A 12,999-nucleotide genomic window follows, 5' to 3' on the forward strand; every position below is an offset into this window, starting at 1 on the left:
CTACTTAGAGAACAGATTAATGAAGGAAAAGAAATTAGAGGGGATGCTGAGCCCCCGCTCCCTTTTAGTTCTGAAATCAGTGGAATTATAAGCACAGAGAAAAAGCACACTGCCCCTCAGAGAGGCACTGACTCAGGGCTCCCCCAAGCTGATACCCTGCCTTAAGGGCAAACATCTCATATGGTCCAAAATATAAACACTGACTTACTTCAGTGTAAGCTTGATGTTGCAGGTGGAGCACGAGAAGCAATTCACACACCAGGCCTTGTTAAGAGCTGATACCACTGCAAAAGCAAAAGCACAAAATAAGAGGAAACTGTCGGAATATTTGAATTCGGATTTGTATCCAAATTCAAATGAGGCCAGATGTGAAAAGAAACACTAGTGCCTTGCAACTGTGGTACTGCAACAGCTGCACTAACAAATGGAACAAGGACAGCAACCCAAAACAAGGAGAGAACAAATCTTACCGTCTCCCTCTATCACGTGGCTGCAGTTGTAGCACACATCTCCAAAGAGCTGCACAGCAAAAAAAATAAGAACAGGAACTCATGTTACTGACTGCTCTTGCTCCCCAAATTACACAGCTGGTGTGAACATTAAATCCTAACAATCAAAGAATTCCCAGACACTGCAGTAGCCCCCAAATATACCAATTTAAATCTTCTGAATAACTTCTCATACACTTGCCAAATAGTCTATGTTCCTTTGGATCTCATACCACTAAGTACTACAAAACCTTTTTTGTTGATGCCTCACACTCTACCACTGTTATGTGATCTTAAAGTCCTGTACAGGTGGCAATTTGGAGAAAAGAGGATCAGTGAAGTATGATACTTACTGTAGACAAACATCTCCTGATGCTTAACTATAAACATAAAAATAAAACCTAGAGCCACTCTCAAAACAGTAACAATTATCTCTGAAGAAATAGACCGCTTTATCTGACAGAAGAAAATACCAAATTCATAGCTGTGCAGTAGACTCATACAGAAAATATACGTTTGGGTTGGCTTTTGAAACATATTTCTCTTATGCTTTAGACAGGACATTTATCTTAGGCCCATGGAAGCAAGTAATTGTCAAAGAAGTCCACACAAATAGTTTTGGAGTAAAATTACAGAGATTCTAATCACAACCCACAGCCAGTGTTTTTTTCTGTCAATGGCAAAAAGAAAAATCATTATCCCCATGGAACTTCTATCCTGTTCTTAGCATCACCTTTCAGACCTACCAAGAAAAACTAGTTTTTCTATTAAATTTCACTAATATCTCAATATTGTATTGCCTCTACAAATTCAGATTATGCAAAATCTGCATAGCTTTGCATATGTAAAATGCAAAAAAGCATTTGCCAGTCAGAGCAAGTACCTGCAGTCTAGATGGCAGAATTTACCTGGTTATAGTGAGTTTCACAATAAGCCAGTCCTTTTTTCTCATAGTGTCGGTGCCCCAAGAATGGCTTCTCACATTTGGCACAAACAAAATGCTGTAAAAGACAAAAAAATAAGACATTTATTGGCAGGCAAAGCGACCTCTCCATCACCAAGGGAAAACTTGCATGGCTACAAATCATGGTTCAATACAAGATAATCATTGAATCACAGAACGGTTTGGGTTGGAAGGGACCTTGAAGATCATCCATTCCCAGCCCCCGTGCCACGGGCAGGGACACCCCCCACCAGCCCAGGCTGCTCCCAGCCCCGTCCAGCCTGGCCTTGGGCACTGCCAGGGATGGGGCACCCACAGCTGCTCTGGGCAGCCTGGGCCAGCGCCTCGCCGCCCTCACAGGGGAGAATTTCTTCCTAACACCTCATCTAAATCTACCCTCTTTCATTTTAAAACTTTTACCCCTTAATGCTTTAATGAAGGAAGAAAAATCTTTATGGAAAGAATAGAAAAGAGGAAATATTTAATTTACTATAGTAATTAAGGATTGCATTAAAGATAGGTGGAAAACCTGCTGAATGGACAACTGTCTTGTGTCTATACTGACAGACTTGTGGACTATCATCTTGTTTGTTTCAGAGAAGAGAAGGAGCTTCAAATGAGCATCATCATCTCTCTCCGTTCAAGCCCTTAGGAGGCTTAAATCACTAAAAAACTTCAGAGCAAGCTGTGACAACTCAGCTGAAAGATATAAAAACAATGAGCTGAAAAAGTTTAAAAAGCAAGAATTGCACTGGCTCTGCCTACATTACAAATTCCAACACACTTATGAATCTGTTAACTGGGGTTGGAGGTGATATATCTAAGTACCTCGCAGTAAACAGGTAAAGTTATTATTAAGTAAATGCCGTTCAGTAAACCATATTCTGCAAGAATCTTTACAACACAACTCGGGCATTTTAAAACTAAGGTTATTACTGTTGTGAAAGCAGAGCTTTCTTAAGCAACCTTGATGACCCTGCCGTACTCATTCACTCACATATGGTGAAGGCAATCTGAAACACAAGCAATTGTTTTTTGTCTGAATTCCTGTATTACAGATCACAGAAACGTCTACAGCTTCCAAGCAATACTAGCCCTCTTCCAAAATGGCTCCTGAAGGAAGTTTCAGGTTCAAAGAGACCTCACCTCGACATGCCACTGCTTTCCCAGAGCATTGACCACTCGTCCCTCGATGGGCCTGCGGCAGGCTCCACAGATGGGGATCCCCATCTTGTCGTGGCAGGGCAGGCAATACAGTTCTCCCTTCAGTTCCCGGGCCTCAGCAGTCAGCTCCTTCCTGCAAACACAAACATGTCCCTCAAGTAAGAACACCAAGCGAAGCTCTTTAATTCCGGAGGTGACGTTTTGGAAGACTAAACTTGAAAGTTAACATACTTCAGCAACTTTCGTGCTACAAATGCAGAGTTGTTAAATTAAGCTAGTGAAATACTGTTTTCAACTCATCTTTCTAAAACTGCTTTCTCAGTTTGCCTGACAAGAGAACTCACGTGGAGTATAATGTCTTTGGCTAGATACTCTAGCAGAAATAGGAGGTGTGCTTACATGGAAAAATGCAGTGTCATATAAAAAATCCAGCTCTCTTTGAATGGGATAGCTCAGGTACCAGGACCGTCCTAGCTGTGCTCAGCACCGAGCCATTTACTTTATTCTTCAGCACCGTTGCCCATTCTAGGGCAGTGCTGTGCTCCAGTTACACTGCCTTCGTGGCAAATAGGTCAGGCAGGTATCGGCATGGAAATGGACTTTGTCAGGCAGAAGACTGACGCAGCTCACCAGGTCATCTTTTTTTTCTACCTAGGAATGCAACGTGAAACTATTTTGAACAGCCTGGCAACAGCTACCTTTGGACAACACTATTACTGTAATCTACACAAGCCTTTCAGATAACTTCATACCAAGGAACTATTTTCAGGAACTATTTTCATTTTAAGCATAAAATACTGTCGTTCAAGTTTAGGATTAAAAAAACATTGAATGGCAAAATAAAACTACAGTGCCTGTAGGTTTTCTAAATTTCTTTTGATTTCTCCTGACACAATTTCTTTTTGTTCAACAATGTGAAGGCAGCAAAGTTTAGGCCTTGGAAAGGATTGTCCTTTCTTGTCAGAGTTTAGGATACGAGAACATACCCACAGTGGGTGCAGTTGAAGTGATCTGGATGGTAGGAATCATTCCTAAACATCAGAGGCTGCTCATCGATTATCAAGTGGCACTTCTGACAGATGTACTTGCCCAGTCCCTTAGCTTTTTCACGGTTATGGCATGGCCTGCACAGATGCCTGGTTGAACAAAGTAAAGAAAAGAAAATATTAAGAAATTCTTTCTCCTAAAACAATGTATAGTGCATGATGTAGGATGTACTCTACGTTAGAGAATAAGTGTCTTCTGAGGTCAGACTAAACATAATTTAGTTTAGCGTCTTGTCTTTCACACCAGTTGCACAGAAAAGGATACGTGGATAGAGTAGTCACAGAGTTCTATCTCCCTAGAACACTCCTCCAATATTCCCTGATCTACATCCCATCAAGGATATCAGTCTTATTCTTCCAGGCATCCTTTCCAGTTCTTCTAGATCCTTTTTGAGAGGTGGGCAAGGAAAGGTGGCAACACCCTCTCTCTATTACTAACTATGGGATCCAGCCATGCTAACGGCATTACAGCACTGGGAAGGAGTCAAGAAAAGAGAATAAAGAATATTAAACCAGAGCACATTGCTTGAATGTTTTTACCACGACTGGATTCCTTGGTCTTCAGTAGTTGGGACAAACAAGAGACCACTGAATACTAGCTCTTCTGCCTACAAATTCCTTCTAGTTCTAAGTTAAAGAAAATAAAGAACTACGCAATTTTATGTGGTAAATGTTACTGTTTCCTATCACATGTTCTAGAAGATATTATAAGTACAGTTCTGAGCAGGTAGGTAAGCCAAATTTCTGGTAGAAAAGCCTGAGCAAAGGCATAAAAAAACCTCTGTAAAGGCTGACAGAATCCAACAGTTCTATCCCAGTATTTCTCCGAGGAGAAGCTGTTCGGTTTACTTGCCTATTACCTACCCCTCTAGCTGCAATGCTGCAGGCTGGGGAGAATTTATGGTAACATGAAAATGGCAGGGGAATGACTTCTGGGGGTTTCTTTGTCACAAAACAGACAAGCCTGCTTAATTCCTTTCACTGTATCGCTATGTGAAACACTCACTCAGATTTACAGGTCATTCTCAAAAGACATCAGACAAAAGGAGAAGTTCAAATCTACAAAAAGAGTAGATTTATGGCTGAAGTAGTGGGTTCTTTGCAGAGCCCCTTCCAAAATTCTGCTGTGATGAATCACTTACCCTTAGATCTGTGAAATGAGGGTAAGAATACAACACAGATGTTGTTGTGAGACCTCAAACATTTATGACCCTCAGCTGGCAGGCGCCTGTCTAAGTGCTAAGTATCATTATTATTCTCTCCAAATCTGAGTCCTCCTGTCAGCAAGTGTCTCTCTCCAGGGCTGGAACTACTGTCTGCCCAGACGGATTCCAGAAAAAGCAGACAGCACCCCATTATAAAGAAACATGCAGCTGTGCTCATCTCAGCATAAAGGCATCAATTTTATTCGGCACTGTCAAATGCAGAGTAATTATACGGGGCAGGACATAGGGACCCTGAAGCAAGTGTCCTGAAAGAGACCCCTCTCATTCAGCTGAATAAGATGCCTTCAGCCATTTGCACTGATAAACCATTATCAGCCCCTCCCCGCTCACAAACCCTCGCTGCCATCCCATAGACCCTCCTCTATTGCAAGCAAAGGGAAGTGTTGGACAGGCTAAGCTGTTACCATAGCAGCCGCCCCTCTCCCTCTCCCCCTCCCCACTCCCACCATTATGGAATTATCCCATTCTGAAATGTCCTGTTGTGTCTATTAATACCAGACTTCCCCTAAACAATGCTTCTCTCCACCCTCCTAAAATAATCAGGGGACTCCAAGAAGTCTGTGTTCAGGGCTGGGAGTTCAGTAGCAGCCTTTAGTAAGCACCATGAACACTGGAATATTCATAAGGTATATTCATATCTATAACAGCAGCAGCAACCCCAGTGCCAAGAGCTCAGCTGGGATGAAGACTGCTCCTCAGTGCTGGGGTGTCCTCTCTGTTGTGTGACTGAGCTGATAATGCGCTATCAGAGCTAGAAGAGCACTATATAGAGGGGCTCCCCTTAGCAACTCTGCAACCGTGCTCTTTTTGGATCATCTTCTTGTTTTCACCGTTGCTGCTTCTATTTGGTTTGCTCTCATCAGAAGGAGTTCCTTGAGATTTTCCCCGAAAGGACCCTACACTCCACCCACAGGACTGCACTGTAAAGAGGTAAGAGACAAAATTCTGTTAGCAGAACAATGAAGGAGCTTTCCTAACAGCATTAGTTTTAGATGGTGTCAGTGAGGTAGAAAGACGCACACACAGAGAGATGTGGATGAATATAATGGAAATGTTTGCAACTAAGAACAGGCAGCATTTTTTGAACTTCAAGAAATAATTTCCTTACTCTTCTTTACATCGCTCCTCCAAAGCATAGAAGTTTTCAAACTTCTGCACCTGATGTACATCCATTTGTGCCAGGAAAGCCGACAGTTGTATGGTATGTCCATTGCTCTCTGACACTGCTTTGATGTTTACAAATATTCCAGCTGAAGGGTGGGAAGCTCAGCAGGGAGCAATTTTTAGGAGAATAATTTCAGTCAGAAGTGGACTATTTCTCATGAATAGTACTTTCAGTGAAAGATAGGAGACACTCCCATTTGACAGGACACTACAACCACAATCATACAACCCCACAAACTAGCATAATCCCAAACCAGAATGAGAGCAAGAACAGTAATTTATGACATCCACTATAAACCCTAAAATACAGTTCAGATTTATCTGCAGCGGGCTTCAAACTAGCCAGGTAACTAACTTAAGATTAACTAAATATTTCTTCTGCTTATTGTTTCATTAATGACAGATACAGCAGCTGCTGAAAGAGTAATCAGTAATTATGTCTATTGTGGATTGTTGTCTTGTTTCTCAGCAGAAGAGAAACAGAGCATAAAATATGGTCAGTGTGCATGCATTTCAAATGAGCAGCGACATCCTCATTACAGCTCAGCCCTGGGAGGCCTGGGATAATAGTTGGTTCCAAATAGTGCTCTGTTTAGCAATACGTAAATCACTAAATATCCACACAACACCAAGAGTGCAATCCAAGTGGAAAACATTGGACAATGAACCAGGCTCCTAAAGGAGTTTTCTGCCTGCAGAGTCAAAGCCTCTTGCACCATACAGCTTAGCACAATCTACACATTCTAGGTAAATTGTGAAAGTTTCTAGTTTGCTCTTAGCATTCATACAGACAAGTACAACAAGCTTTCAAGGACTTTGGGTGCTTTTTTGTAAGCATAACAAACCAAAAAGAAAGAAAAAACTAAAAATCAAACACATTTATTTTAAACTGATAGGATAAACCCAGCCAAAATAGAAGTAGAACTGTAAATAACAGCAAAGGACTTTCCACACTGTCTACAGAACACACTATCAAAGAACTATTACTTTTGTAAAGTTGTCGCATTTTGTTGAAAACAGATCAATTCTAAAAAAAACCCCCAACAATTAATTATAGTGACATGTCAGCTCTTTTCCTAACCTACCCAAGTACTACATCACAATTTTACATGAATCAACAGAACTGTAAAAACAAACAAACAAACAAAAACCAACTTGATTAAAATTCCCTTCTAATTTAAAACCTAACAAAATTAGGGAGAGGCCCACTTCCCTTTTCTATGATTTCTGACCAGGCAATGAAAAATACCTCCCTTCACCTTGCTTTTGTAAAAAGTACATTAGGTAGTAGCAGCTCTCCTGTGAAGGCACTCATTTGAAAAGACTGAATTAATTTTATCATTAGTTCCAAGCCTCTCCCTTCCTGACACTGACATACTGGGCTTCTAGATAGCTCTGACATTCTCCTTTCCACTCCACCCCACAGTGTTCTGCAGTGAAAGCATGCCCATCTAGAAATCAAGAGCAGACTCAACGCCGTCATCAGTGAGGACAATACTCTGGACTTGTAAGTCTTGGCCGTTCCAAGTCTGGTACTGACACTCAATCTGAATCCCAAAGATCCTCCTTAGGAAATCAGCTCAAATAGAATTGGTTCAATGTATCATGCTGCTAAACCCCTAATATTTAGCTTGTAAACAGGGAAAAAGTGCTTACTGCTTTGCCTCCTGAACGGCTATAAATCATTAAGACAACAGACATCCCTTGCCTGTTCCATCAGACAACCCTTGCTTCTGCCTTTTCAGCTGGTCCAAGCAGCCTTTACTGCTTTCTCAGTGGTGTCACAACCACGTACTGCTTAGCCATCAGACCACCCCATCACTGACATGTGAATATAAAGATCACCTGTTCATATTTTTTGCAGATGAAAAGCATATTTAAACATAAAAAGGCTAAATAGCCAGAACATTAGGTGACAGGTACCACTGTAAATTAACAGCCAGTAAAAAGGCATGGTCTCATTGTATTTCTCCTTTGGTATGCAATAGAAAAACACATATTTAAACTACTTCCATCCAGGGAGGACAAGTATTTGAGCATTCAACATTACTGTCACATATAAACCTGAGCATCTTGTGTTCAAAAATACTTGCAGGTTTTACTTTGTAAGGGACAAACAAACACTAGAAACAAAAATTGCTAGTTCCTCTGCAAACCCAGGAAATTCACACTGAAAACTGCAACGAGGAATTTTCCTTTTGTACATGAAAGCAAGATTTCGCATGTATTTGTATAGATAAAATGTCCCTTGGGAAAAAAGGGCTGTACAGTCTTCCTTACACATGCACTTCTAGTAATCTCAAGGTAGTAACTGTTGCCATCTCTTGGACCACGAAGAAGCATGCAGCCCGCTGTAGGCAATGAGTACCCATACACTCAAACCTAGATTCTTTTTTTTTGCCATAAACATGCAGGGTATCTAGGCAATGCATGGAGTAAGACGGCCCCTCTGTGGCCATATGAAGAAATTTCAGTTTCTGAATTTCACTGCGTTTCCCTTCTGTTGACTTTTCTCTCTTCATCTGTGAACTAGACAGAGGTGGTCCAGCATACTAATCTCTAGCTACTATAGTTTTCTGTCCACCTGAAAGTGATAGCAGTCAAACAAAAGATGGTAATTACCTTGGATTTTTGTTTACATTTTCCGATATATTGGTCTGCTCTTCATCCCATTTCAGTTGCTTGATTAGCCACCAATATTTTTAGACATCTAAATCAGTTCTGCTGGGACGCTGGATGCATTGCGTAATGCATTGGATCAACTGTCTAATGATGTAAGATTTCAACATAGCTTCTGCCCAAGACCAAAAATTTTGTCAAACAACATCAGCAACGATGTTAAAATTTTAATCTCAGTAGAGGAAAATGGAGGGTATTGAATGTTACGGAGAAATGGTCCGTCAGTACAAAATGTGATGATGAGCACAATGGAGAGGAATCCAAGAAACAGAGACAATGCTGGAAACTCGGCCTGCCTGTATATCCCTACCACCTACACCCACAGATGAGGAATGTGTAAAAAAACACGGGTAGGTGCCCAGAAAATCTTACCATTTTTTGTTGGTGCTGCTCAGGACCCTGCAGGCAACAGACTGGCAAAGCTAGGCTCAGTTTTACTAAGCTGCTGCTTGGAAAAGGCCCTGGATAAGTTACAGCGGAGTTCAGGCTTTTGAGGGAGGAAGAGAGAGAAGAAAGCTGCAGGGAAGCATGACACTTTGACAAGTAATCAGCAGCACGGGCATTACTAATAATCTTTTCTGAGTCAATTCAGTACTTTCTGCAGTTCAAATGAGATGTTGCTACCCATCTGAATAGTTTCCTCCTATATTGGAACTAGATGCTTAAATAAGGGACTTTAGACTGAAATAATCCTCAAAGATTTTTCAGGATCCCTGCGGGTTTTTTAATAACAGCAATACAAGACCTGTCCTCCACCTCTTCTAGGAACAAGACAGATATTCTAAGGTAGGCCACCTTACAACAGATACTTGTGCTCAGAAAAGCTGACTTGTTCTTCAGTCCTGAATCAGGCTTTCAAATTAAACATAACAAATATTTTCTAGCTAGACATACAGAACCCATTTCCACTCTTCCATTATCCAGACACATAAGCATTTCACTACTCTGTTATTCAAATGAACTCAGCATAGGTTGAAGACAAGCTCATAATCAGCTAGCTAGCTCGTAACAGTGGTTCCTTCAGCAGAAATTAATGGTCTGGAAAACCCAGACGAGCAGAAGGTATTCAGAATTTTAATACAAGGGTTTAAACTCAGATCTACCTGTCATATTAAACACCAATATAGCAAGCAGTAGACATCACTGATTTCCATGTGTGGTCTTTTGGGTGGGTCGTTTGGGTTTGAGTTTTGGGTTTCTTTCTTCACAAAATCAGGCTCTGTTGTAATAGACTGTCTCAATTCTTTCAGGTTTGGCGTTTTTTTTCTTCAAAACTGTGGTGAAAAATGAATGGCCCAGCAGATCCCTCAAGCCTACTCTTCAATTGCTCAAATCAATCAAATTTCTCTTTGGAAACATCAGAGCAATGTGGCAAAGAGACACACCTCGAGAACATCCTTTTTGCCACTTTCTACTTCCTGGACTTCATCCTGGCTTTTGTTGGCAATGCCCTGGCTCTTTGGCTCTTCCTGCGGGACCAAAAGTCAGGCACACCTGCCAACATTTTCCTGATGCACCTCGCTGTGGCTGACCTGTCCTTTGTGTTGGTACTTCCCACCCGGCTGGTGTACCATTTTTCTGGCAATCACTGGCCATTCGGTGAGATCCCATGCAGACTCACTGGCTTCCTTTTTTACCTCAACATGTACGCCAGTATCTACTTCCTCATGTGTATCAGCGTTGACCGTTTCCTAGCCATTGTGCACCCTGTGAAATCCATCAAGCTCCGCAGGTCGCTTTATGCCCATTTGGCCTGTGCCTTTCTATGGGTTGTAGTTGGGGTTGCAATGGCACCTCTGCTGCTCAGTGTGCAGACAGTTGAGATGAAAAACACAACCATCTGCCTGCAGCTCTACAGGGAAAAGGCATCACGTCATGCCCTTGTGTCCTTAGCAGTGGCATTCACCTTCCCATTTGTTACTACAGTGACTTGCTACTTATTAATCATCCAAAGCCTGAAGAGCGGGAACAGAGTTGAGAAACACCTGAAGGAAAAAGCTATCAAAATGATCATCATGGTCCTGATGATCTTTCTGATTTGCTTTGTACCTTATCACGTCAATCGCTACATTTACATTCTCCATTACAATGGGACCAAAACTTCCTGTGAAACACAGCGTATTCTAGCCCTCAGCAACCGCATCACTTCCTGCCTCACGAGCCTGAATGGTGCCCTGGACCCAGTCATGTATTTTTTTGTAGCTGAGAAATTCCGTGAGGCTTTGTGCAATCTCTTTTGTGTTAAAAAGACTGTAATGTTGCCTCAAACATATGAGGGTAAGACAAATGAAAGCTCACTAAGTGCTAAATCAGAACTGTGAATGTGACTTTTGTCACTGCTTTGACTTAAGAACACTCTGTTCCACCAAAATAAGGTAAGGGTGCAAATATACGGTGAGATAGTCCACCGAGAGTCAAACTCATCCTGAGGAGAGAAGATCTGTTGTTTTAATGGGACTGCAATTAGCAAGAACTCCTCTAACAACAGAGATCACATGTTCTTGTCTTACTGTAACTGCAAACAAAAGTAGTTCTACTGATTTCCAAGATGTGAAACTGAGGACTGAACACTTGGGAATAAGGAAGAGAGCAAAGATGCTATTAAATGGATGTTTTAGGGAAAAAAAAAAAAAAAAAAAAAAGCAAAAAAAAAGAAATTAATTCTCAAAGTCAGATTCTTCCTCTGCACAATGCATACAGCCTACTTTAAAATTTTACATTGCTCCAGCAGTAGAGACCCACTCCCCAGATAGACCTGCCTGATGAAAAGCCAGCATGCTTGCACATCTTGTTCAAGTCTCCAAATTCAAAGCGTTTATACATAGTAGACAGAAAATTGGTACTAAATGGTGGCAAGAAAAAAAGACTGAAGTGCTGCAATGCACCCAACCTGGACTGGAGTTAAGATAGGACTTCCAATTTTTTTTACTTCTTCCCAACATTCAGAGCTGCAGATGAGCACTAAACTTCACACAACCTTTTCTGTCTCGCCTCTGCCATTGTCTCAAAGCTGCAGGCAGAGGCAGGACAACATTTAGTACACTGCCTCTTTTATGTAGTTCCCTGAAAACATCAGATATCCCGATAACCCTCAAACTACAGAATGGAAAAGGGCTGTTTAGGAATACAGCATTCATCTTTACTACATACTGAATCATAAAAATATGAACAAGTTTACTTTGTCCAGAAGAGACTCCTACCTCTGAGGTGTTTTACAACTATTTTTTGTGATATATCTAGCAAGACTATTCCTTCACTACAGACAAAATAGAGATTATCTTAACTATCCTTACTGATACAAATTGCATCCAGCAGAATATATCTGGAAAGGACAGGCACACTAGGGGAAACCAGGTACAATGAGAAGCGGGAAAAAGAACCCAAGAGTTCCCAGTAATATTTACTAGAAGACTGCTTCGATGCTATGAAGGTAAATATTATAGGAAATCATGTGACAGGTGAACTGTATTTTTATGTACAGACATATACATACATATCTCTTTTCTGTGCTTTTGGGAATGAGCTCCTTACTCTTTCAGATTTGGTCCACAAATTATGAAATCAAATGTACTTTATCCTACTTGAACTGCTTTAATCCTGACTGCTTTCCCAAAACAGCCTAGGTGCTATCACAACAGCCCATTCTAACAAGCTTAGGTGTTGAAAGAAAATTATGCCCAACTCCAAATACTAAGGCAGAGAAGCTCATGCAGGATGGAAGAGGGAATTGAGAGGGCTCCCTGCTGGACAGGGTACAAGTATATAACCTTTCCTTCCCTTCCTCACCATTTAGCTAGTGAGAATATAAACTCTAGGAAACTACTAGGCTTTGCTCTAGACATATGAAAGCCTGAAATTAACTATGACTTGCACAACACTCTGCTAACTACTGGATCGTTTTATTTCTTACCATGGTATGCTTTTGTACAGGTTCCCTTTTATGTTTTTATTTCTTACTTCTTAATTAAATGCATTAATCAAACCTCTAGGACTCATTTTTATATTTCGGTATATAAAATGAATGTTTTCTGAAGACCAGGGGGATCACATTCTGAACAGGATTTGCTGTAATCCTCCCGTTATTCTTTTGGCCTTTTGCTATATCTTGACTTCCTGCTCAGCAGCTTACTTGGTAAATACCTTGCCCAAGATCACAAAATCCCTTTTTCTCACTTGCTATTCAGCCTTTTGCCTGAAATCCCTTTCATTTCCAGAACCCACCTGCTAGCTACTAAAATTTGAGTTTCTGCTTTCTACATGTTTCATTGGATGAGGAATTCTGTTCTTCA

The 12,999-nt window shown here is 41.1% G+C and overlaps 2 protein-coding genes across 8 annotated transcripts in view; one reads left to right on the forward strand and one right to left on the reverse strand.

The window, feature by feature from the left end:
- LIMS2 (LIM zinc finger domain containing 2) overlaps positions 1 to 12,999 on the reverse strand; it is a 33,299-nt gene that overhangs the window by 4,614 nt on the left and 15,686 nt on the right. For all 4 annotated transcript variants that reach the window (XM_055723596.1, XM_014281926.3, XM_027808849.2 and 1 more), the window contains exons 5-9: positions 3,582 to 3,731; positions 2,578 to 2,728; positions 1,397 to 1,489; positions 471 to 519; positions 209 to 284 (exon numbers count right to left, since the gene is read on the reverse strand). In XM_055723596.1, the coding sequence (XP_055579571.1) occupies positions 209 to 284; positions 471 to 519; positions 1,397 to 1,489; positions 2,578 to 2,728; positions 3,582 to 3,731 (519 nt within the window). The remainder of the gene's footprint in view (positions 1 to 208; positions 285 to 470; positions 520 to 1,396; positions 1,490 to 2,577; positions 2,729 to 3,581; positions 3,732 to 12,999) is intronic.
- On the forward strand, positions 5,431 to 12,692 carry GPR17 (G protein-coupled receptor 17). 4 transcript variants are annotated; one of them, XR_008734451.1, is made up of 3 exons: positions 5,431 to 5,797; positions 7,458 to 7,538; positions 9,410 to 9,953. XR_008734451.1 is itself a non-coding variant. In XM_055723603.1 (3 exons), the coding sequence occupies exon 3, from the start codon at positions 9,997 to 9,999 to the stop codon at positions 11,029 to 11,031; it is 1,035 nt and encodes a 344-aa protein (XP_055579578.1). In that variant the 5' UTR covers positions 5,444 to 5,797; positions 7,458 to 7,542; positions 9,961 to 9,996; the 3' UTR covers positions 11,032 to 12,692. The 4 variants fall into 4 exon arrangements, 2 of the variants coding, with proteins under 2 accessions (XP_055579578.1, XP_014137400.1); XR_008734450.1 differs by having other exon boundaries at positions 5,432 to 5,797; positions 8,710 to 9,953; XM_055723603.1 differs by lacking the exon at positions 9,410 to 9,953 and adding an exon at positions 9,961 to 12,692 and having other exon boundaries at positions 5,444 to 5,797; positions 7,458 to 7,542.

Source organism: Falco cherrug, chromosome 11 (assembly GCF_023634085.1).
Source record: "Falco cherrug isolate bFalChe1 chromosome 11, bFalChe1.pri, whole genome shotgun sequence".
Lineage (NCBI taxonomy): Eukaryota > Metazoa > Chordata > Aves > Falconiformes > Falconidae > Falco > Falco cherrug.

Excerpts from the sequence above, each read along its gene's own strand:
- GPR17 (XM_055723603.1), top strand. The coding sequence starts at position 9,997 with ATGAATGGCCCAGCAGATCCCTCAAGCCTACTCTTCAATTGCTCAAAT.